Source organism: Polypterus senegalus, chromosome 7, assembly GCF_016835505.1.
Source record: "Polypterus senegalus isolate Bchr_013 chromosome 7, ASM1683550v1, whole genome shotgun sequence".
NCBI classification, from domain to species: domain Eukaryota; kingdom Metazoa; phylum Chordata; class Cladistia; order Polypteriformes; family Polypteridae; genus Polypterus; species Polypterus senegalus.
The window spans coordinates 176,293,549-176,320,531 of NC_053160.1; the positions used below are offsets into that span (position 1 = coordinate 176,293,549).

Sequence of the window (26,983 nt, forward strand, 5' to 3'; positions counted from 1 at the left end):
CTAGCCACTGCGGCCCTCCAGGACCAGAGTTGGCGACCCCTGTACTATATAAAAAAACTGTAAGGGCTGTTTGTGTGTGTGTGTGTGTGTCTCCAGTCTCCCAGGGCAATCTGATCGGTCAGTTTAGCTGTAGTTGCTCAGTCAATCCTGATTGACACAGCAAATGCAAGGCAAGAAAAGACATAGGTGGATCACTCAGATTCACTTTCGAAGATGGGACATAGTAGCAAAAATACGAATGATGTTTTCACAGTGGGTAATGGAGGACCGTCTACCATTTATGGTAATCAAATAGTGGACAGCAGGCAAACAACTTGCCTTCTTTAGGGGAATACAGTTGGGAGAGAAAGCATTGGCCAGCACATGGTGAGACACACCACAATACCGAAGAAAGGTATGAGTTGAACGCTGAGGGTACAGGTAAGGCAAAAGATATCAAATATGTTTACATTTATTACCTGTGTTTGACAGGTGACATAGCTAGTAGTTTATAATTTTTCCAGGTATTATATTTAGACAGGTTTGAGTTCTTTCAGTTTATTAAAGTTATATGGAAGCAAGTAATTTATTGTATATTTTCACAACAGAGTATTAATTTGGTTATTCGGCCCCAACACAGGGCTATTAAAGGATAATCTTGAGGTTGCCTGATAGGTGCGTTAAAAACTATAGTCCGGTACAGCGTAATTACAGGACACAGCTACAGTATGTCGCCGAGATAAGCAGGTGCTTGAAAGCCTGTCAGACAAACAGAGTCTTGTACAGTGTATATTTTCTCAATATTATTGAGGCACTCTGGTTTCCTCTTCCATCCCAAGGCATTCATTTTAGATGTGTCGTCTGTTATGAACTGAAGTCCAGTCCTGGGTTAGTTCTGTCTTGCACCAAAATACAATACAATACAATACAGTTTATTTTTGTATTGCCCAAAATCACACAGGAAGTGCCGCAATGGGCTTTAACAGGCCCTGCCTCTTGACAGCCCCACAGCCTTGACTCTCTAAGTAGACAAGAAAAAACTCCCAAAAAACCTTGTAGGGAAAAATGGAAGAAACCTTGGGAAAGGCAGTTCAAAGAGAGACCCCTTTCCAGGTAGGTTGGGCGTGCAGTGGGTGTCAAAAGTAGGGGGTCAATACAATACAATATACAGAACAGAACAAATCCTCAATACAGCATAAAAATAAAAATTTTAGAAGTACGGAGCAGAATTTAACAGTAGATGATATCACATAATAAGATTTGGATATTTTTAGAGTCCTGGAGACCTCATCCATCAAGCTGCCTCCCCCATTTGGTCATTCCACAGCTGAAACAGTGCTGCGCCAGCCAATCCGATGAAAGGATCCCTCTTTCCCATGATTCCTGTGATCCTCCATCAGGGATGACTTTACCATAGGCAGGCAAACAACTTGTCAGGTGGGCCGTGGCACCAGTTGCCACATTTGAGTACCGAGAACAGAAACAGAATAGGTGAGGGTTAGTAACAAATTATAACTGTCATGTTACTTATGTTTTAGTGATAATGACTGACAACAGAGATGCAGTCTGTACAGTTAATCAGCAGCTCTAGTCAGGGTGTGCTAAACTGAAGTAGTGAGTCTTCAGCCGGGATTTAAAGGCTGAGACCGAAGGGGCATCTCTTATAGAAGCAGGAAGACCATTCCACAAAATCTGTCAGAATATGCTCATAAATAAATCATGGATAAAGTATGTACAGAAAAATTGATAGATGAAAAATCAAATGTTTTTGCTTGCATTTTACCATTGATAAAAGTACATCTTGTACCACATTTAAAACTTGGGTAGAAATTATGGTACTCAACCATAAATTGATTGACAGATATAAAAAATCTCTCTATACATGATTTTCATATTTTTGCCCATGTGTTCATGAAAAAAGTTATTTGCCTGAGAATTTAATTCATATCTTTGCTGCAGAATGTTGTGTATCATTTTACTGTCATGAAGACATGTTGTTAGAATATTAAAAAGTTACATTGTAAATGGAAATTTGCAGTTGCAGAAAATGTAACAATGTTATAATACTTATTTTCACAAAGTAAAAATATTCCAAATTGAATTCCAAATTGGAAAGCAAAAAGGAAGTCAAAAACATGTTTTGGCTCTCAACCTGTTTGGAAGTAAAAAGGATTATTTAATTTTATTCAGATGTCTGTTGTCTTTTATAAAACGCCACTTGTATATACATGGGGGAAAGTCACAGATCATTTGTTGATGATTTATTTTGTAAGTGACTTTCATTTCCCCCCTATTCAATCATAGGTGAAATATGTTTAATTACGCTGTAAACTGAAATATTTGTTTTGTGCCATAATACATTTTGGCCGAAGTGGTCTATAGTATATTCAGATGGATTGTCATTTTTAGTCACGCTGACAATTAAATGTGGAAAACCAACAGAAAATGTTTCTTATATCACACAGTGTCTACATCTGGGTCTGGGGGGGATATCTGCCGTCTTTCCCAGGCTAAGGTGGGAGAGATATGAAGGCCCTTTATGCTCGCACTGCAGTTGCAGACCTCTGAAGTTACAGTAGCACCTGGTGATGCAATGTTTCTGGGTTTGGTTCACCTGTTTTAGGTCACTGTCTCACAGGCCTGTGTTTAACTTGCTTAACACTTTCATGAAACCCCCAAGTCGAGCCTCCAACCCCAAACACCTTTGAGACCATAGAAATGCAAGAATCTAGACCAAATTAATATTAAGAATGTATCTTATTTATTAGACTACAAAAAATGAAATATAAAGGTAAAAGACTGAATGTAAAGTGTAAGGAATAAAGGAAATAATATTCTTATAACTGTTCAGCACCAATGATGTAGATTCTGACCTACATTTCTGTCTTCAGGATGTTCTGTGTAATCTTTTTAAGTCTCATTCTGTTGATATCAGAAATTCCTGCTCCGAATTGTCCAGATCCTCTCACCCAGGATTTTTCCTTCTGAGATAATGTAGTATTCTTTTGAAATTAACATTTTCTTGTCTAAAAGCTATGACACATAATTAAAATAATTCTCCCTTTGCATAAGTTTTAATTCTGTATTTCTAATTCTAATGTCATTTGTATTTGCCCTAAACTTCATACTTAATATTATTTAAACACATTTTCATGAGTAAATAATTACTACAACAGTAAATAATTATTACAAAGCATTACAGCTCAAAATTCAGCTTCCTGTGCCCCATTTGACAAGAGGCAAGAGTAACATAAACCGTCTTTTGTTAAGAAGTTCAATATTAGGAGCAGGTCATGACAGGATCTGTTTTTTGTGGTTTTAAATGATGCCCTTATCCTCATGTTCAGCTCATTGCCTAATTTTCAAAATTTCCAACATAGCTGCCACATCATTACCTGCCAATTCCAGTCATTTATTACATGAGCCTCTCCAGGCCTTTCTTAAGTCAAGCTTTCTCTGATGGATCAGGGTGGTATGTTTGTTTGACAGTTTGTAAACCGATTATCACTAAGGTTTCATGTCATCTCTGACCCTCAGTTAATAAACTGTACAGTCTTCATTGACTGGAAATTTCTTGCACCATGCAGCATTTATAAGAACATGATGAAAAGTGTGTTGGCTGTTAGTTGACTCATTGTTAAGTTGTGGCATAACAGACATGGCAGTGTCCATGTATTGAAAATAAAGTGAGTTGGCACAGTGGATCATTGGCTAAATAAAATATTGGAAACAAAAATGATCAGCTACAGCAGTAAGGGCGAGCATACCATGGCTAAGTTTAGAAGTTTTTAATCTGCAAAGACCACAGGTTAGTCATATCCAAGACCTCATTAAAGAGTTTTAGTTTTAAGATACTTGCAATATTGTGAGATAAAGTGTGCTGAAAGGTGTTAATTTCTGCTGTCATTCTTAGAAACAAGGAGCATACGTTTATATTCCATTTGATTCAGGGCATCAGTCTTCCAGGCTTTACAAAGTTATTAGTTTTTTTGACTATATATTGGATTAGCTTTTAATTCAGATTTTAGGACACTTTGAATGGTTTAATAACAATTTTCTCTGCATTTAGAGAGTTCTACCAGCTTGTTGCAGCAGCACAAAAAAACACATCTGGATTACATCGACTTGTGGGTTAGCAGAAACATGTACCATATGTTGGTAGTTGACTTGCTGTTTGTGCATAATGATTTTTGAAGAGCTTTGGAGGAATCGATTGAGATGTTTGCTATTATGAAAAGATAGGTCTTTAATCTTAAACTAAAGATGATGTTTAATAAGAAAAATGTTAGATACTTGGCAGTTCTCTTTGTTGCCACAGGGTAGAAAAACCTGGATTAAATACATACAACATACTTTTAAATTCCAGCTTTGCCAAAAGCATTTTTTTCCCTTTCCTTTCTATCTGCAGAAGTATTTGCTATATTTGGAAATGTTTCTACTGATAGACATTTTCAGATCATATTTGTAGTGCTGATCTTTTGGATGCTGTAAAAAGTTAGTGAAAAAAGTCTTTGCAGCCTAATTTTTAGAAGTAGTAATAAACACAAATCAGGTGACTATATAATTTGATTGTTAACATTTTTAAGAAGGGCTGCATTTATTTAGTAGTTTCTGAAATCAGTCTGTGTTAACTAAAATAATAGTCGGAATGGCCTAATGGCTGAAGTACTGGTCTATAAACTGCAGTGTTGCCCGATTACTTCCCCACCATACATTTTATAAATGAGTTGTATGGAAAATATGGTGCATTTGTGATTTGTATATTGTTTTGAATAAAAGCATCCTCTAATCAAGTTAGACACATTAATGAACAATATGCACACTGGTTATTACAAATGTGTAGCAAATAATTTCAAAATGTCTACAAAGCCGGAGCAACAAAGAAAATCAACAGTAAATGAAAACGCATAGCAACAGAAAAAAGAAGAAATGAGTTATATTACCTCCAAGTCCTTTGAATCAATAAAGTATTTTATACATATTTAGTACAGTTAAAGCACTTTGTGACTTTTGAAATCATGATGAATGCAAACACATTTTGGGTTGTATTCCTTAAAAACATGATGTATTCTTATTTGCATTGAGATACCAGAGCTGTTTGTGGGAGAGTAAAGTGATGAAGGTCAAAATATTGTAGAACCATGAACCTATTCCCATTCTCTGCTACACCCTTGGATCACTCCAACACAATTTTAGGGACTGAATGTCTGTCTTTGTCCAGAGTTGATACTGGGTGTTATTCAAATTATACTTAAAGATTGTTTCTTATGTTGCATTATCAGTAACTAGAATGTATAGATAAGTACATTTAAAATGACTTAGGTCCTCAGTGTGTGAAGGTGGCCTCTCTAGGTATTCCTTTATAATCTTTTTTTTTTTTGTTTAATTTTTGGGTGCAACTTTGCGATTTTTATTCTTGCAGCTATATTTTTTCTTACTACATGTTCAAGTTGATCATCTTCAAGTCAGGGGGATATCTCATTTCATGTGGCTGTTGTACATTGTGTGCAGAAACTCCAAGGTGACAGTTCCAAAATATGAGGCATCAGCAATTTATCCCCACTGAAGCAGTTTCAGACAGACAGACCTATGACCTAGGATCTTTGTGCATTATTTCAGTGTAACTATGTGCTGCAAATTCAGAGGTTTGGGATTCTGACCACACTGCACCCATCTGCAAAATCTTCCTGTTCAGTATTAAATTATCATCAAAATTCTGTTATTAACAATGACATATATTATTGCACCCCAAAATGTTTCCACATCGATTACATAGACTTCTGAAGATTGTTCTCCTTCATTTAGAAAGACTTAGCTTGGTCGCCACTCCCACTATCTTCACAGTCATATCCAGACTGAAGACTTATCTGTTTTCCTTGAGCATTTTATTAATGTTCCTTTCATTTACAGGATTCCATTGTCCCTGCTGCTGTTCAACTGTTCATATGTCTGTGTGTGTGTGTGTGTGTGTGTCTGTATATGTATAATGTTCAAACTAATAAACTTTATTATTATTATTTGTTTTGCAAATCTTCACTCATTTTGAATTTGATGCCTGTATATATAATATAGTGTGTATATCTATGCATTTTTGTATATATATTGTGGACCACCTGGGGGCGTACCAGCCACCCTACCTGACAAACACAAACACAAACGCGAGACACAAGTTCTGTCCAGCACACGTGTTTATTCTAAGTGGGGCAGCGCTTTTCTTTGCTCCCCACTACAGAGCACTGTACAGACATATAAGAAACTAAACACAGTCCCTTCCTTAGTCTACTGCCTTCACTCCTCTCCCAGCAAGCATCGTCCACCTCCTCCCAACTCTGGCTCCTCGAATGGAGTGAGGCAGCCCCTTTTATAGGGCACCCGGAAGGACTCCAGGTGCCCAACAAGCTTCTTCCAGCAGGCCCCAACAGGAAACCAAGGGGCCTTCCCTCTGTTGGTCCGGGGGAGAAACTGTCCTGAAAATACTCTATTCGCCGATCATTCCATAATCAGGGTGTCCCGGCAGGGTAAGGGCCTTGGCTCTCTGTCATATATGAGGTGGTTCAAAAAGTTCCTGGAATCGGTCAGCAGCACAGGAATTAGGGTAAGGTGTATTTATCAACTATGCCTCAAGGTATCCCATGCCTACAGTCTTGTTAATCAGTCTACCAAGTACCATTGCACTAAGTTGATTGAGATGTGTGTTTCTCAGTTGTGTTTGTGACTTCGTTTTTTTTATTTTGTTGTTTTGTTTATGTTTAATGTCCAAGCCGAGAAAATGTTGGGTCATATCGAACATCAGGACAACAATGATCATGTTTTCTCACATAAAAGTAATTATTAATAATGAGTTTCCCCGTGATCAAACTGTTAATCAGTGACATTACACTGAACTGCAGAGGGATCAGCATTAAAGCATACAGAGAAAATAATGTCAGGAGGAGTGGTGCATGCAAAACCACATTGTCTGTCAAAGAGTTTATGACCAAAAACATTGAAGTTGTTTCCTTACACCTCCAGAAGCCCCGAACATGGTAACAAAAGATGTATGCAGGAAATGTTAACAGGAATGAGAGAAGTGTGGGGAAATAAGTATTGTATCCCAAAGAAGAATAATTTGATAGTGACTAAAATGAAATGCTTGAAGTGTAAAATAATAATTTATTTATTTTTTTTTAATAATTCTGCAAAATGTTGGGTCTAATTCTGTCGGTTTGGCTAGATACTGGTGTAATGTATTTCCATGTACTTTACAGGCTGAAACTTTTTTTTTAAATAAATAACAAATCTGTTACTGATTAATGTAGTTGGCACTGACGCACCACTTTTCCTTCAAAAACGTCTGCTACTCAAATAGATTCAGCTCTAGGTGATCTGATAAAAATGTAACTTTATTCTCTCACCATTGATGCAAACTCAGCACAAGATGCAGTTTCTTCCCGTCTTCCAGTCCTGTTTGTATTGACACGCCAGTCAGATTTAACCACACAGCACCCTGGGTAATTCTTTTAAAGTTGTAAATACACTTATTGCACATAGTTCATCTAATATATAAAGCAGAGTCTATGTATGTATGTTTGTTTGTCTGCCATACAAATCTGCACCGGGCGTCCGATCGTCACCAAACTGGGGATGGGGCTCCTTTGTGACCAGGAGAAGGTCATGAGGTATGTTTGGTTCAGAAAAATGTTCATGGTGAACTGCAGGGCACCTTTTCACCGACACAATGTTCAGCACATTTCCCCATACTTATCATTGACAAGATGGCCGCACATTGCAACAGACGTTCATTGCGGCTTCATCTAGCGGCAGCTTTGGTCTCTGTGCGTCGCTCTTTACCCATGTTTCTTTAAATTGCCAAGAGATGGTGGAAGTGTCAAAGTATCAGAAGGCCGACTGCTTTGATCGGGTGGGGAACAGCCATATGGATGTAAAACGTGAACGACCCACTGCACGTGACTGGCTGACACACCCGCTTTTCTGCACGTCACACTCCTGCACGCACTGATAGTGCTGTATTTCATTCGCCAACGTCCGTTATATGCAAGCACGTTTGAACAAAGAATCCCCTTAAAAAGACAGCATCTTTCCCCAACCATTTTCCCCAAACGCAGCACCGGTCCCACTGACCGTACGATTTCAGTATTGCTCTTTCTGACTGACTGGTGCTATTTGTTTGCTTTCTGACGTATTGTAAATAACGTAAAATCATCTCATTGTGGTGCTTATTCCATACGTAATGCCATGTAACACATTATAATTGTCCTGCTTTTCGCTAATATACCCATTCCACCGAAACAAAGACGTAGAATTGGAAAGTCCACTTCAGATGCCACAAGAAAGTCTATTTCAAGGGCGTCTGAAACACCACACCACAGCACACAGAATCCAGAGTGGAGGAACTTACAATAAAATGTCAATCAGAAAACTGTTTGTTCTATTTCTATGTTCTGTTTCTTTCATTTGGGAAATTCACCGCTTATAGATTCCCGGGCAATGCTGGGTACTCCTGCTAGTACATAAATAAATTGCATTTAAAACCCTAAATAGACTGACACAAAATCATATTTCCCATTTCATTTCACATTCATGGTTTGCATTTTGTTTAAATGTATTCACAAAAATTTAGTACTCTGGTAAAGGAGTTTTCTCAAAATGCATGCCAGTAAAAGACTATACTTGATCAAGAGGTGTGTGTATGGAAATGTGTAATATATATATTTATGAAAACAGCAGTACTGATGTTGCCCTGTTTCCTTAGCTTTAATTATATTAAAAAATGCATTGAATGAATATTTTTTTCTGAAAACTCCATTGCGACTTTAAAATTTGTTATGCACAAGATCACATTCTGAAATATTTGTGTTCGTTATAGTTAAAATTATTTAAATATTTTGTTTCTCCAGGAAGGATGCACTCCCCTGCTTCTCTCTGCCCATAATTCTCACTCAGATGTGTGCAAACTCCTGATGGATCATGGGGCGGACATTAATGCATGTGATAAAAATGGAAGGTAAAATATGGATCCTGATTTTTCTACACTCATTTAAATGAAAAATTCTAAATTATCAATTGATAGTATACATAGATGTAGATCATTAGCACAAGACAAAAAAGTGTCAGTATTGTTGTGAATATTTTTTAATTATGTGTTTATCTTCAACCATTATTTCAAAAGGCATTAAGAAAAATTAGCATACAGTACAACTGTTTACATATTTTTTATAGGGTGACACAGTTAGTTGTGACCAGGAACTGAACCAGCAACTTTATGGTTCCATGTGCTGCGAAGCCATACTGTATGCATTAAGTTATTTTACAGAATTTACTGTATCTGCTGACTGGATCGCACATTATTCATGAAAAACAATACATGTAATAATGCTGACAATTTTCAGAACTTGATCCACATTGTTAAAAAACAAAAATGAAAATGACCTGTCCCTCTCTAAGGGAGGTTACATGAATTGAGGACAATGCTTACCAAGATTAGTTGTGGTGTTACATGTCCATTCCTTCAGTCTCCAACTTTGGAACAGTGAGGGCTAAAGGTTCCTTTTAGCAGTAACATCTTCCATAATAAAAGGTTCTCCTGTCTTAACATGTCTCACTGGAAGGACAGTAACTTGCAAATATCTGCTGCTTAAATTTCTAAACACCACCATTGGGTAAGTTACTTAATTAGATCTTTCTATTTGGCATTGTTGGCGTTTCTTTAGATGAACTAAGGGTGTTAATCATTCGCTTAAAAGGATTATCTGGACTCTACTTAGTAGGAAGTGAGAAATGTACTTGTCGAGCAACGGATTGGGAATTTGATGCGGTGTCCATTCTTGCAGAGCTGGTTTTGAGAGGTCTTAGCTTCAGAATAGGTAATGTTTGCTTCCATGCGAATGCTAGAGTTGGTGTGTGCATCATAATCCATCAATCACTTTTGATGAGAACATGCCTCTCAGTTACGTCAAGCTTGCCAATCCTAACCACCTAATCCCTCCAAAATTGCATTAACTCAAGTTTTTAATGCCTTTCACATGTCAGGTGGCAGTTGCATGTAACTCCGGTCTCACTACCATACAGGAGATTCATGATGAAGATGGTTTTATAGGATATATTTTCCATTTTGAGTTGATGGCATTTAAAGACTTGGTGGTGTTCCTATTGGCGTTAGTGGTGTTCTTTTCTGAGAGAAAAAAAAATAGCAGCTGCAGTACTGAAGCATCTGCTCAATGAAAGTTTTGGGATATCTGGCTTGTCTGAAATAGAGGAAGTTGCAAACAACTTCGAGCTTCTCTAGTGATGATAACTCCTGAGGGTGAATTTGTATTGCTAAGGACATTCTGGAAGAGGTTTCAAAATTTCCTGTTATTAGGCTTGGATCCAGGTTTTCAGAAACTTCATGAAAGGAGTTCAGAGATGTCTGGAAAACCTCAACAAAGTACAAATTCTACCAGAAAGGCCAATTTACAAAATGTAATGGAAGAGATACAGGGGCTGACTGGTACACTCGTACATGGCTGTACAATTCAGAATTTACCCAGGAAAAGAGTCGAAGCTTAAAAGGCTGATTTATTGTAGCATTGTTGACAGCTATTGTAGCATACAAGATATGTGAAGTGTTTAAAATGAGTCTGTCCAGTGGCAATTAAATGGATTCACTCCCTCAGTAGTTTCACATTTGTTGAGTTGACAAAACATCATTTGAAAGTCTTTTAATCAAAATTTGAACAATCATTTGCATTTCAGCAACCTATGAAGGTAACACTGCTTTTTTTTACACCATATATGACAGGGAGAGAAACAGCTGGATATGAGAATAAACAGCGGCCAAGCTGTTGACCTTAAGATCTGTAAGGTTAACTGTGTTTGACGTATTCTCTTATACAGCCGTTTGTAAGGCCAAAGTCTGGGCCAAATGAGCCTTCCAGACAAACAGTGTTTTACAGGCAACACGTTCATAAATAGTTGTGATTGCTTAGATGTATACATTTTTTATATAAATTGTGGTCATATAATTATTTTTAAACCAAATAAAAATGATGTATTGCTGTGTTCCAGGACTTTTTTAACGAAAAAAGTTTTAAAGGAAGCAAAAATCTGAATTTTATAGGTGCCGCATCTTTCTTGCATATAAAGTTCATTCTTGATTCAGCCTTGGTACTTTTTAACGTGACTCATTGCCAGATTGATTTACTGACAAAACTGACGTCGAAGGACCAATCTCATTTAAACTGGAGGTTATGATGGTGCTGTGCTTAGCACTGCTGTCTAAACTACTTCTGCAATTTGGGTTCAAATCCACGTCTAGTTACTGCATGTGTGGAGCTTGCAATCATTTAGCAATTTACAGATTAACTAAATTATTGACTTATAACTTCCCTATTTCAAAGTTGTTCAATATTTTTCTTGTATTTTTCCAAAAACAGAACCGCTGTAATGCTTGCAAGTGAAAATAATTCCCTGAGCATCGTTGAAATTCTCATTCAACATGGAGCAGATCTGAGCCTGGTGGACACACTGGGGAATGATGCACTTCAGTACTCAACACTGTCTGGAAGTAAAGAAATCAAAAACCTGCTGCAGGCAGTACTAAGTAAATTGTCATCAGACTCTGGTATGCATCTTGTTATTTTTTTTAAGAGCAAATTCTTTAATTAATCTGTTTTTAATCTTACCTTATTTAGTAACACTCCCATTTCCTCTTGTCATGATTACAGAAAACTGTGTTTCCTGCATTAACGTTAATTGTGCGGAAATGATACTAAAGTAATTTATTTTCCAATGTCTGCATGAATTCAACTGGTCTTGTTCTTTTAAAGTACAATTGAAGCTGACATCAGATGTAGTGACTTGTAGCCAAGGTAGTTCAATCATATTCACTATTATTTATTGTTCCACTGATATCTGTTTCTGAAGCTGGAGGTCCGAGATGGAACTCTTAAATTGACAAGTGTAACTGTGCTTATAATGAATGTTTAATGTTGTACAAAAACATTATGGAACCTTAGATATGAAAGAGTTTGACAGGTTCTCTGTCCAACTTGTATACAATACACATAATATCAGTATATACCTGTATAAGTTTTAATAGATCTCCACACCATTTTACCAGCTGTGGAACCGACATGTTGCAAATATCTAATTTGCTTAAGTATCATTAATAACTTCTACAACAGGATGAAGTTACACTTTAAGCTATCAAATGCATTAGTTTATAATTAATTCTAAAATAAAGACTTACTGCTGCCTTTTGGATAGCAAGCATTATATTCCACCCTAAACAGTCTAGCACCCCTAAAGCATTGTTTATGTTCAGTGAAAATACTTTCTAAATTTTTTAAACATAATGCAGTCCTAAGGAGTGAATGAAGATGTGATATTTGCAAGGCAGGATACTTGTTCTGATACGGTTCCAATCCATCAGATTTTGAAACATGCAAATCTAAAGAAATAACAGACATAATTTTTTTGTCATTAATTAAATGCAGAATATTACCCAGGTTTGTTTTTTTAATGTATACTGTGGTGCTCAATCTTTTGGTACAAAGATAATCTGCTGAATGCCTATGAGGGACCATATACTATGTGTGACCCGTCATTTGCGCAATAGACATATGCACGCCGACAAAATAGTGCCGATTAAAACACGCCGTCAAAATCGCCCCGACAAAATCGCGAAAGTTTCATTAAATATGAATTACTAGTTTAAAGCATATATAATAATGTTTATTTTAGAAGTCAATATTATGAGCCACGGCATGCCATCAGCACGGCACGCAGATAGTCCTTAAGATCACGCCCTGCATATTTAGGAAGAATTGCAGCAAGGGCGTCCCACTCTCTTGGCCTCTCTTGTGATTTTGTCGGCGCACATTTGTCGAAAACCAGTTAGCGGGTTTGTCGGCACTCATTTGTCGGTCGCGGTTTTGTCGGGGCGCATATGTCTATCGCGCTTTTGTCGGTGAACCATACTATGTACATGACAAAGACATGGAAAGCTTTGTTTATAATCATTTACATATAAATACCAATATGCTTTGAGTATACACACTTTTGACATTACAGAAAAAATCTTCACAGTCAGTCATAAATAAAGAATAAAAATGTAGATTCTGAGCTCAAACAATTCATATCAAATCTGAAAAAAAAAATAACAATCTAAAACTAATCAATGCCCTGGTCATCATGTCCTATTACAGTATATAAAAGTTCTGAAAATCTGGTCTTTTCTTTGGTATCTTAATCTTTTTTACACTCCTATGTGGGCTTGATATGTTTGACCAACCTTCTTCAAACAGCTCGGTCTTTCACCTCCACCACCTCAGTCAGGCCCTTCTATTACTTTATCAGTCCACCTCTGCTTTGGCCTTCTGTGATTTCTCTTCCCCTGTACTTCTGTTACCATCACTCTTTTGCCCACATATTCATCAATCTTCTCATCACATGTCCATACCACTTAAGCCTACTTTCGCTCCCACCTGTGATGGTCTCATTTCTTGTTCTGTCATTATTTGTAACTCCACACATCCATCTCAACATTCTCATTTCTGCCACATCTCACTTCTTCTTCTCCTCTCTCTTTAGTGTCCAAATTTTGGCTTCATATATCATTGGTGGTTTTACCACTGTCTTAAATTCCTTACCTTTAACCTTCACCTTAATTCTTCCATCACTCAATACTCCTGACATCTTCTTTCAGTTGTTTCATCCACACTGCAGTCTATGGGTTATCTCTGCATCCGATTCTCCGTCTTGGGCTACCACTGATCTTTTGAATAGGGAGTGAAACATGTCCAAAACACTCTGATGTGAGCAGGGCAACGTCTGTTGACATTTTTAATGGCTGGAAGGTGGCCATTTGATACATTTGACAAATGGCAGGAATTTCAAGATTGTAGTTCAAGATTGAAAAAATTTGTTTTGAAACATATTGAGATGTTGAGATTTTTTTTTTTTCATGGATGTTTTGATATTGTTTTCTATAGTTCAGCTTTGGTCACCATTGATGCCTGTTGTATCAGTTAATTTTTCATCTTCATTCCCCATAAAAACAACAGATTAATTATTTTCCTTGGACATAATGACAAAGCTAGGGGTTATGCAACGGATAAAAAATATTTACTAAAGAGTATTCCTTTAACAAAGGTCTCAACTCCTGCACCTAGCAGAAAATATTTCCCAACCTCAGCTAATTCAACATTTGAGCAAATTAGCTCATCCAGGTGCTGTTTGTCCATTTTCTCATCCTTAGCCAAATTAACTGAGCTGCCTTTCCCTAACAAAATGAATGATGGTTGATGAGTGTGCTGCTAATGTGCTGTAGTTTGAGCATCTACTAATACAGGGTTTCTGAATGATTCATGCGGTGGAGAAAAACAAATACTCTGAATTCTCATTTTTCCCCTGACCATGTCTTGATTTTTTTTTTTTTAACCATACTGAGTTTCATCTTTGGTAGATTTATAGATCCATCTGTTGTTAAAATATTTGATTTAAAGGAGACGGCGTTTCTTCTAGTTTGCTGTTACACTGTTAAGGGAAAAAGAAAACATTGAGATTTATCTTTAATGTCTGAATTCTCATGCAGCACTCTTTTTTTTTTTTTTTGTTCCCTTGATTTTAGTGATCCACCCGTCTGCTATCACCTTCGCTTGCCTTCTGATTTAGCAGCATGATAAGCTAATGCTCTTGAAATGGCATTTATTAGCCAGGTTTATTATCTTAGCTGTCTCTAGCATATGTAGTCTTTTAAAAATTTCCCCAAAAGGCTGGGTGTGCTTGACAATTTTATGTGCAAGTATGTGACTTGCCTTTGGTACAAATTCTTGAAAAGAATGCTGTTTGGTGGAAGTACTTTCACAGGCTTTCAAGTTTTGCAACCTTTTTCTTCAGTATTTGCTTAAAAAACAGACGTATTGATTTTTGTACCAAGTTGGTGGTGAAGCATTTTGGTGTCCTTTCTTCATTAAAATGACATTCAGAAAACATGAGGTTACTAAAAACTTAGAGAGCACTTTTTAAATACAGCACCATCCATTTCTCATATCAACGAGATCATCATTTAAGGAGACAGAGCCTCTGGTTGAGTAATTTTTCAAAAAAGTTTAAACCTTGCTAGGCCATGTTAACCTCCTTAGCATTATGTTTGTCCCCCAACCCTAAGAAAAATGAACCAAAAACGTATTTTTTTTTTTCCAACAAAAAGAAGTTCATTACATGTGACAGAATCATGTACATACCAAAAATCAACAGAAATACTGTAGGAAGAGTCTGTCTTGTGTCCACTGGAGTAATGATGCAGATTTAATACACATCCTTCATGTGACATGTTTTGCAGCGATCATCAATGCCGAGCCCAGTGTTGAAATCAGGACAGTAGCAGTGTGTTTCTTTTCACACTTTTCTTATAATATTTTTTCTGTTTCTTACACATGAGAGGGTAGAATGTCAGTGCCTGATCTGTACAATAGGCACACCCTTTTTGTTATCATAGGATACCACAGTGCAGGGCTTAGCAATTTCCACACAAATAGCAGTTTCTATAATGTGAACATCTTTCTTGTCCTTCTGCTTGATTGTAATCATTTTTCCTTTTTGCTACACACCTACTTGCACCATGTTTAACCTTCAGGTGAGTCAAATTCATCAGGAATATCACAACGGTTTAGTCGTACAGTGCCTAAGGCATCAATTTCACTATCAGCGTCAACATCTGGTGACCAATTTGCATTGCCGTCACTAATGCTTGATTCAACTAATAGTTTGGTTTCATTTTGTTCTAGAAATTGGATTTACAGCTTCTTGTTTACACACCATTTTGTTTTGGTTGAAGAGTTCACCCTACTCATGAATATTCATGAGTTACCTGAGAGTGGCAAAACACATTAACATTATTCCTGTTCCTGATTTTTTTTTTTTTTTCCTTCAGCATATTATTTTATCCACTAGAATAATATCCTGAGAGATATTCCGGCTTAATACTGTAAATGTATCATTACATATCACCCTGATTCTGATTCTGACTTAACCATACTTGTGTAGAAATCCAAGCCCGAGTCACACTTGGGGTGCACACCAAGGAGGTTAAGTGGTCAGCAGACCTCATTTTGCTTCACTCAAGAATATACTTTAGTTTTATATTATAAGCAGAAAAATACAGTACTATATATATTGAACTTAAAAGGAAAAAAATTAGATAACTTTAACTGCTGATGCATGATTATTTGTGTTGAAGTAAATGAATACGATGAATGTCTCTTTACATTATTAAATATTGTGGGGAAAATCAATATTTCATTTACTCATCACTTTGGGTATATTAACTTCAAGGTGTCGCCAGCTTCATGGCAGCACTCGGGCCCCGATTTGAGGCGGCCCATCCAGGTAGGCTCGTGGAACATCTTGTCTCTCCAGCACGATGATCATCTTCCTCTGCTGTTGGAGGAGCTGCGTAAACTCTGCATTTCAGTGGCAGAACTCTCTGAGGTGCGCACACCTGGGACTGGCCAGATCTCTGTAGGTGGATACACCTTTTATTGGTCTGGTCGCTCTGATGGCTGTCATACTCAGGGCCGAGTAGCTGTTACTGTAGTGGATTGGCTTCTTCCGATGGTGTCAGATGTCACTCCTTTTAATGAGCGTATTATGAGACTCAGATTACAGCATTCCCTGGGTGCTTTGTCTGTTGTCTCGGTGTATGCTCCAACTGCGGTGAGTGATGTCTCGGTGAGGGAGTCATTTTATTTGCAACTTTGCTTGGTGGTTGATGGGTGCCCATGAGGTGACACTCCTCTGGTCATGGATGACTTCAATGCAACCACTGCAACTGACAGGGCTGGCTATGAGGATTTTCTCGGCCCTCATGGGTCTGGTCACTGTGGTGAAAGTGGCTCCATGTTGCTTGACTTTGAAAAAGGTCAGGGTCTGCCAGTCGCTGGATCCTGGTTCCAGCGCCCTGAGCTGCATCGTTGGACTCGGTACTCCATTACTGGTGGTGCGGTGAAGGAGATCGATCACATCCTCGTGGGTAGATGCTGGAGGTTTATCTTGTCGAGAGGTTTACTTACCTTGGCAGTGACATTCATGTCTCTGGTGACTCTTCCTATGAAGTCAGTAGACGGGATGGGAGAGCATGGGGGGTCATGAGGCCTCTGGAAAGGGGTGTGTGGCGGTCCCAATATCTGTGCAAAAGGATGAAGGTCCAAGTCTTTAGAGTCCTGGTGCTTCCTGTCTTTCTATATGTTTGCGAGATATGGACGCTATCCAGTGACCTGAAATGAAGACTGGACTCCTTTGATACTGTGTCTCTCCAGAATATCCTTTGAGTAACGCTAATTTGACTATGTGTTGAACGAGCGGTTGCTCATGGAGTCCCGAATGAGGCACGTGAGCTGCTTTGTGAGGGAGCGTCAGTTACGGCACTACGGTCATGTGGCACGTTTCCCCGAGGGTGACCCAGCTCGTAGGATCCTCATTGTTGGGGACCCATGTGGCTGGACCAGGCCAAGGGATTGCTCACATAACACCTGGCTATGGCAGATAGAAGGTCATTTCCGGAGGGTGAGACTGGACCGTGTGTCTGCCTGGTGGGTTGCCAACAGAGGTCCCGAGCTATTAAGTCATGAGGGGGGGTGCTGCAGCGCATTGTACTGGTACATGCTGCCCAACTTGACTTGACTTGGCCACTTGGTTGAAGACGTATTAAGCATTTTTCTACAAATTTAAGAATATTGGCAGTAGTGTGTTGGTTCTCCTCCTACAATGTTTTTAATCTATTGTCTCATTTCTCTCTTGGTCTTACATTTTCTAGTGGGAATCTGTCATCAAAGCCATGCTATTTATGGGCTTTGCCTTATGGAAAAAGGTTAATATAGTATAGAAAACGGTTTTGATTTATCACTGCCATTTGGTGTTCTGATAGATGGGTGCAGCATTCAGTTCAAGGTGATCTTGATCCATGCCAAAAATATATATAGTAATGTGTTCTCATTTTTCTTTTTCTTTTTTTATATTCTGCTGTTCATCAAGAAGACAAGACTCCTCCCAAGTTAAAGCAGGTATATAATTTTAATGCAGGATGGCATTTTATAGCACACAAATGAAGTTAAAAATAGAGCTTACATGATTAAGGGTAATGCAGTATTAATCTAAAGGAAGAATTTAGGGGGAAGTGCAGATTCATAATGTAGTGCAGTTTCCAGTTGTGTTTTGATGCTAAGTTCCTCATTGTACATTTTCAATCCTGTCTTGGTCAATCAATATTAAGTATGATTATGTACAAGCAAGAAGTATTAGTTGGCAATATAAATGATTACTGCACATCCACACTTTCCTAATCCAGATTCCAAATGAGTATAACCTTGATGCATCAGTATTTAAGTTACAAGGCATGTGTAGCCATTGGTGCACAGATTTATTTGTGATTGTTGCATGTTGTGGCACTCTTATGGCATTAGCTTTTTATCAAGGGCAGTTACAGATACCACATCAAGCTGTGACACGGGGCTAACTGCACTTCAACTGACATGTAACTGCACTTTCTGAGCTTTGCTTGCTGTTAAATTCTGTGGGTGCATGTTAATGGGTCCATTCCAGAGCTGGTTCCTTCTTTGTATGTGATGGTGCTAAAATATGCCCCAGCTTCATTACCCTAAATTGTATTAAATGGGTTTGAGAATGTTGTGGTTATTAGTGGCTTTTATTAAAATAGTCAATTGGATTAAATGTATGGCTATATGCTACTTTGATCATATTCTTGTTAGTATTAAATATTTACTGACATTACTGTATCTTAACAGTTATACCAACATATGTAGTGTATTAGTTAGCAAGGTAATTTAGTAAATTGTCAGCTCTTACAGTGGAAGGAAGAGATTTATATATCAGAGTAGAGAAACAAATACCAAGACCCACAGAAGGTAACAAAACAGTATAAATCCACCTTAATAAAAGGAAAAGTGTCTAGGTGTCCAACTGGTAGATGTCTCTGTCATTTCAAAAGATGGTGCATCACAAATACTTTATTAAAGTGCATTGCAGTTTTTATTCCAACAGGTGGTGCATGAGAAACATTAACACTTCTTTTACAAATCTCATACTAAATGGCATATATGGAAAATACAGTAGCTGTAATGAATGAGATCTAAAATTTTAGATGGTAATTTTGTCAGTCATCAGATGCAAACATTGTCCAGACCTTTATTGCCATAACAATAGTTGTCGAATGGAATTAGATTTTGAGATAACAACAACAACAACATTTATTTATATAGCACATTTTCATACAAAAAAAATGTAGCTCAAAGTGCTTTAAGTGCTTCTATACAAAGAAAAAACATCAACTGTACAAAATAAGGACAATACCAATCATAATTACCTAGCAGACTGTAAACAAACAATCTTTTTTATTTCTAATTTTGCTTGTTTTTGCATTCTGGGAAAGTCTTTGGATTACTAATATGTGTTCTACTACAGTCTAGTTTTCCAGTCCTTTCCTCTTGTCTCATTTGGTTCTGCTATTCTCGGAGGAGCACATGGGACTATAAAGCAGTAGGCTGAAGCTTCACCCTGCTCAGCCTGTAATACTTGGAAGGAACAACAGAAAAACCCAAATTTCTGCATGCCCTGGCCATTTTCCCAGCAATTGAAAAGCAACTACTGGGAGGTCATGAGGACAAGTCAGAATTAATTTATGATTTGGAGAAAAAAAAAATCTCAAATCGGTTTTGTGCTATGAGGCTTTTAAGTTAAGTTAAAATTGACACTAAACTCAAAAACACATCAGACAATCTTCAAACAAATTTGGTAAGGATAAGATATACAGTAGGTGCATCTCATTTATTTGTGAGAAATCAATAAATCAAAGTATAAAATCATTTGCTTTATGTCCACTTAAACATATTGCAGTGCTTGCATTGTGGCAAGCACCGAGATATCCTAAAAAGGTTTGAATCACTTATTTTCTGCCTGTCAGTAATAGAAATGAGAAATTGTTTCATTAATTAATGAATAGAGCAGGCATAAAAGCAGGCGAGGCAAAAAATATTAAATGATAGTGGCACTTAGCTTGGTGCTGACATGCTTACCAGTAGCCTAAAGAGCATACAGATCATATCTGGGAGCTTGGAATGAAGTTTAAAACAATGCATTCAAATGTAGCTTAGCAGGAGTTGTGCTTTATTTATTTGGGTGTGCCTGGAACATTTTTGTCTAGTAATTAAAATAAATGACTTCCTTTTAACTGTCAGATGATAATGGAAATAGTTTGTTTATCTCTGTGCCCCTTTTTGAGTGGCAGTATACAAAATACAATTCACATTAATCTCTGATGACAGATTGCTGCAGTTTTTTTTTTTTTTTTTTTAATTCTCTTGCACCTTAATATACTGTATATATATATATATATATATATATATATATATATATATACACACGCACCCCCTGCTGGACAAAAGTTTTAGAACACATCAGTTTTATTACAAATTAACCTTTTTCAGGGAACAACTAATAGGTTATAACCTACAGATGTTGTGCAGCAAATAAAGTAAATTAAGCCTTACAAGTTGAAGCATACAGTTTTCACAAGTGTCCCAACTTCTATTGATTACTTAAAAATCCACAGACTGGAACAAACTGTGTTAACTGCTTACATTTCCACCAATTTAGGCCATTCATTGCATTTCAGCTGATTAAATTCAAAGAAAAACTGACACACACATATTCACCTTGACCTGGAATGGATCGAGTTGGTTAGAAAATGGCTGGAAATGATTTTCGATGCAATTATCTAATCATCCAGTTCTGTGTCAGTAGCACAATACATAAAATCATGCAGATACAGATTAGAAGCCTCACTTAATGTTTACATCAAACACTACACTAAATGTGACAGGATTGTTAGCGTCAGACAGCCTGGGTTGAGTATTTCTGTAACTGTTGATCTCCTGGGATTTTCATGTTTAATATTCTATGGAGTTTACGCAGAGTAGTGCAAAAACATTCAGTGAGTGACAGTTCTGTGGAAGGAAACAAACTTGTTGATAAGAGGTCAGAGGAGAATGGCCAGACTGATTTGGGCTGACAGAAAGGCTACTGCAACTTAAGATAGCCACGCTGCCCAACTGTAGTGAGCAAAAAAACATCTCAGAATGTTCAACGTGTCTGACCTTGAGGCAGATGGGCTACAACAGCAGAAGGCCACATCAGGTTCCATTCTGAGATTGCAGTGGGCACAGGCTCACCAAAGCTTGTGTGTGTGTCTGTATATATACACACTAGGGGGCTTACCCCCTGCTTGCTTCACTCGTCAAACCAAACCCAAGCAAATAGGAGGTAAAAATAAAAACTTATTTGTTTCCAATTGTATCACCATTTAAGAGGGGGTTTTGGCGGAGCGCCCGTGTCGCCTTGGGGTGCGTTTAGCCCCCCTCTTCACAATATGAGCGGCAGAGACATGAAGTGGCTGGTGCTAGTGTAGCTCGGAATAAGAATCTGAAAATCTAACAACATCACATTAAAGTCTGATAAATTCTGAAAAGAATTATACCAAACATATATATGTATGTTTTAAAATAAGCCCGATGTAAAGCGTGACAAAAAAGTGATATAAAATCGTCGCACTTTTAGGCTTAGGATTTTATATATATATATTTATATATATATATATATATATATATATATATATATATATATATATATATATATATATATATATATATATATATATATATATATATATATATATATATTTATATATTTATATATATATATATTTATATATTTATATATATATATATTTATATTTATATATTTATATATATATATATTTATATATATATATTTATATTTATATATATATATGTTTATATATTGTGAAACCTGGCCCCGGCACAGACAGACGGACAACGTTTTCTCACCCATCACACTGTTTATTTACACACTATTTACAAGTTAGAAAAGTCTCGCACTCACAACCCCAGCGCCTTGGCACTGATTCCCCAAAGTCCAGGGCCCACAGTCTCTGTGCCTTTGTCCTGGCCGCCTCCGTCCTTGCTCTCCAGCTCCGTCTGCTTCCTCCCGACTTCCACCAATGACTGGAGGGAGGCGCCTAAATAATGCCCGGAAGAGCCCCAGGTGTTTCCATCCTTAGCCACGCCCCAGCGTGGCGGAAGTATCGGCCGTCTTCCTGGCAGCTCTCCGGTGCCACACAAAGTCTTCCCCGGCACTTCCTGGTGTGGCGGAAGTGCCGGCTCCGGGATAATTAGGCACCGGGCGCCGCCTGGCGGTGGCCACGGGTCCCTACAGGGCTGGGCTTCAAGCCCTGTACCCGAGGCCCCTGCCTAACCAGGACGGACGCCCCACTCTGTCTGGAGGAGGCACTCGCCCTCCTCCGGTCCTCCAAGCGTCGGCCGGGCTCCCGCCCGACCGGCAACCGCACGGGATAAACCGGCATCGGGCGCCGCCTGGCGGTGACCACGGGCCCCTACAGGAAGGGCTTCCATGCCTCAACCCATGGCCCCAACAGAACCAGGACGGACGCCGCGGTCTGGAGGAGGCACAAGCCCTCCTCACGTCCTCCTGGCGCCCCGCCGGCTCCATATATATATATATATATATATATATATATATATATATATATATATATATATATATATATATATATACACATACATATATATTTATATATGTATATATATATATATATATATATATATATATATATATATATATATATATATATATACATACATATATATTTATATATGTATATATATATTTTATATATATATACTGCTCAAAAGAATTAAAGGAACACTTTTTAATCAGAGTATAGCATAAAGTCAATGAAACTTATGGGATATTAATCTGGTCAGTTAAGTAGCAGAGGGGTTGTTAATCAGTTTCAGCTGCTGTGGTGTTAATGAAATTAACAACAGATGCACTAGAGGGGCAACAATGAGATGACCCCCAATACAGGAATGGTTTAACAGGTGGGGGCCACTGACATTTTTCCCTCCTCATCTTTTCTGACTGTTTCTTCACTAGTTTTGCATTTGGCTACAGTCAGTGTCACTACTGGTAGCATGAGGCGATACCTGGACCCTACAGAGGTTGCACAGGTAGTCCAACTTCTCCAGGATGGCACATCAATACGTGTCATTGCCAGAAGGTTTGCTGTGTCTCCCTGCACAGTCTCAAGGGCATGGAGGAGATTCTAGGAGACAAGCAGTTACTCTAGGAGAGCTGGAGAGGGCCATAGAAGGTCCATAACCCATCAGCAGGACCAGTATCTGCTCCTTTGGGCAAGGAGGAACAGGATGAGCACTGCCAGAGCCCTACAAAATGAACTCCAGCAGGCCACTGGTGTGAATGTCTCTGACCAAACACCCAGAAAGACTTCATGAGGGTGACCCAAGGGCCCCATGTCCTCTAATGGGTCCTGAGCTCACTGCCCAGCAGCATGCAGCTCGATTGGCATTCGCCATAGAATGCCAGAATTGGCAGATGCACCACTAGTACCCTGTGCTTTTTACAGATGAGAGCAGGTTCACCCTGCATGTATATATATATATATATTTATATATTTATATGTGTATATATATATATATATATATTTATGTGTGTATATATATATATATTTATATATTTATGTGTGTATATATATATATATATATTTATATGTATATGTATATATATATATATATATATATATATATATATATTTATATGTGTATATATATATATATATAGTACAGGCCAAAAGTTTGGACACACCTCCTCATTCAATGCGTTTTCTTTATTTTCATGACCATTTACAGCACTCCATCACTCTCCTTCTTGGTCAAATAGCCCTTACACAGCCTGGAGGTGTGTTTGAAGTCATTGTCCTGTTGAAAAATAAATGATCGTCCAACTAACCTGACTTCTGCACAACACAACTGTTGGTCCCAACCCCATTGATAAAGCAAGAAATTCCACTAAATAACCCTGATAAGGCACACCTGTGAAGTGAAAACCATTTCAGGTGACTACCTGTTGAAGCTCATCGAGAGAATGCCAAGAGTGTGCAAAGCAGTAATCTGAGCAAAGGGTGGCTATTTTGAAGAAACTAGAATATAAAACATATTTTCAGTTATTTCACCTTTTTGTTAAGTACATAACTCCACATGTGCTCATTCATAGTTTTGATGCCTTCAGTGAGAATCTACCAATGTAAATGGTCATGAAAATAAAGAAAACACATTGAATGAGGAGGTGTGTCCAAACTTTTGCCCTGTACTGTATATATAGATAGATATATATAGAGAGTAGATATATAAAAATAAAGTGTGTGTGTGTGTGTGTACTGGTCTTGTGAATCTCGACTTCTGCAGGGGTGCACAGATGGTGGAGTCATAGTTTGGCACAGACAGTATTAACCCATACATCCAACCTGCCTTGTGTCAACTGACCATGCTGGTGCTGCCAAATGTGTTCTTGGCAATTTTGTGCTTGTTAATACCCATCAATCATCCCTTTACGGCCATAATATACTCACTTCTAATGGCTACCTCCAGCATGATAATGCACCATGTCACAAAGCAAAAATCGTCTCCAGCTGGTTTCATGAAGATGACCATGAATTCTGTGGTCTTCAGTGGCGTTCCCAGTCATTGGATCTGAATCCAGTAGAACACCTTTGGGATGTGGTAGAATGGGAGATTCTCAACATGAATGCACATAAATGGCTTGATGCAATCATGTCAACATGGATCAGAATCTCAAACGATTGTATGCAACATCTTGTGAAATCCATGACATAAAGTACTAAAGATGTTTTTTTTAAGCAAAACAAAGCCCTACTCAGTTTTAGTATAGTGATCCTAGTAATTTGTTCAGTGAGTGTATATGTAATTATAATGCAGCACAGTATGTAGCACCCTTAAAATTGGTTATTGAATATGGCTGAAGGGTCACTAGAAGAGAGCCAAAAATTATTCCAAGAGGATGCAGAATCCTTGGTGGTACTTTGATGGTTAACTAGCTGGTGGACCACCTAACCTGATAAACAGGGGTTCATACCTTATGAAAGAAGGCTTTCGTGGGGTTGATTCCAGTCAGCTAGGAGCTCTCCTATTGGGGAATTGTTGTCGGTTATTTAGTTTATTCCATGTGGTCACATTTTGCATGAGCTTGGATTTTTTTGTTTTTCTGGAATTTGTTTAGATGAGTATTACCTGAAATCAAAAACTGTTTGCCTTTTGCATGTGCATTCCTGGACATTTGCACTCAAACTGTGACTGTAAAGATCTTCACATACTGTAACTAACAAAACTAACAAACACTGATCTTTATTTTTCTGGCTTTGACGATTTTTAGCATGATCAAGTCACTAGGTTAAATACAGAAAGAAGTGCAACTCCCAAAAAACGAAAGGCTCCGCCTCCACCTATTAGTCCTATGCAGGTAAATGTGTGCATCTTCCTTTACTTTCTGTATGTAACCCTGTCATAAAGTACTAAAAATTAAGTGGTTGTACGAAACTCTTTCTCTTAACTGATTTTTTTACTCTGATTTAAGAAATTGAAATATTAAAGTTCTCTCTAATAAAATGTAGGCAAGTGTGAAATTTATTTAGAGTATTCAAATCTACCAGGGAAGTAATTGTAAAGTTGAAACTATTAGCCCAGCTCCAAATGGATAGCACATGTATTTTCCACTATTTATCATTTGAATTGTTATGATTTTAATCCTTATATTCTTACAGGTTAGTTAGCATTAGCCACAATACATTATATAAGACAATAACACATTAAGTCTTTCCTCACTCATCAATCACATATGTTGGTATATTACTAACATTACTTAAATGGTACCGTCTGTTTGGCTGCGGAAAAGAGATCCAACTTTTGCTTACGGAGGCAGTTTAATTTTCATCATTTCTTTTTCTTTGAATCTCTACCATTCAGCTAGAGAATAACAGTTGCCACACTCAATTATTATTGCAAACACCATCTGTCTATCTTATGCTTTGAATAATCTTGTGGAAACATGTTTTATACATCTCACTGATCTAAGTCTTCACTAATCTATGATTATCATGACTTAGATGTGAATTTCAGGATAAGACTTGATTGAGGCAAGCAAATGACCTGCTGGCCTGATTTTACTGTGCAGTACAGCTTCTATTTACAAAGAGATGAAAACAGAATGCAACAACTCCTGTATTATTTTACAAACTAGACTCCTCGAATACAGTTGTTGAATTTTGAAAAAAAAAATCACTGCACTACAAATGTGAAGAAGTCTGAGAATTGCATAGTTTACTAAAATTTGTAGGTAAATACTAGAGCATATGTAGTGCCCTAAAATATGTTATCTGCTGCTTTTATTCTGTGCATTTTTTCTGCATTGTGGAGCTGTAATAAAAACTCACAAAAGCATGCCTTAGAATATTGGATATCTTTCTAAAAGTAACACGTGGTGCCAGAGTTATTTTTAAATGGCATGTAGCGTACTGATGTTTCTCTTTCCTTATTTTCTAAAAGCTAGCAGTAACAAATAACAAAGGACATGTTGGGTGTTACATAGTGATGTTCCACAATCTGTTAATTCAAACACACTGTGTTGCTTTTAACTGGAGACGTATGTTTTTGAGTTAGATTTCATTTTATAAAGACAAAGCGTAACCGATGTCTCCTTCATGTTCTGGGAGATGTTTACTTGTGTTTATAATAATCTTGTCTCCACACAGAATTGCCAGTCATGTGATTTTTCCTCACCAGTCTTCATTACACCAAGCCAAACTCCACTGTCAAGTAAAGAAATGATATTTTCAGAATTACATTTTAAGGTACTGTTTGCTTATATAAATCTCAATTGCCATCTAATATTTGACCCCTAAGTACATTTTATGTATTATATGTGAATATATGCAATCAGGAAGTACAGCTGCCAACAGGAAACTTATTATAATGTTTAACTGACTAAAACAAAGATACTGCACAATGTACAGTATATGTGACATTAAATGTGAACT

The 26,983-nt window shown here is 37.6% G+C and overlaps 1 protein-coding gene across 7 annotated transcripts in view; it reads left to right on the forward strand.

Moving 5' to 3' along the window:
* Positions 1–26,983, forward strand: part of rai14 (retinoic acid induced 14) — a 191,062-nt gene that overhangs the window by 142,682 nt on the left and 21,397 nt on the right. For 4 of the 7 annotated variants that reach the window (XM_039759644.1, XM_039759647.1, XM_039759648.1 and 1 more), the window contains 5 exons: positions 8,877–8,983; positions 11,394–11,581; positions 17,995–18,023; positions 25,324–25,410; positions 26,699–26,797. In XM_039759644.1, the coding sequence (XP_039615578.1) occupies positions 8,877–8,983; positions 11,394–11,581; positions 17,995–18,023; positions 25,324–25,410; positions 26,699–26,797 (510 nt within the window). The remainder of the gene's footprint in view (positions 1–8,876; positions 8,984–11,393; positions 11,582–17,994; positions 18,024–25,323; positions 25,411–26,698; positions 26,798–26,983) is intronic. The other 3 variants (XM_039759645.1, XM_039759650.1, XM_039759651.1) reach the window with 3 other exon arrangements.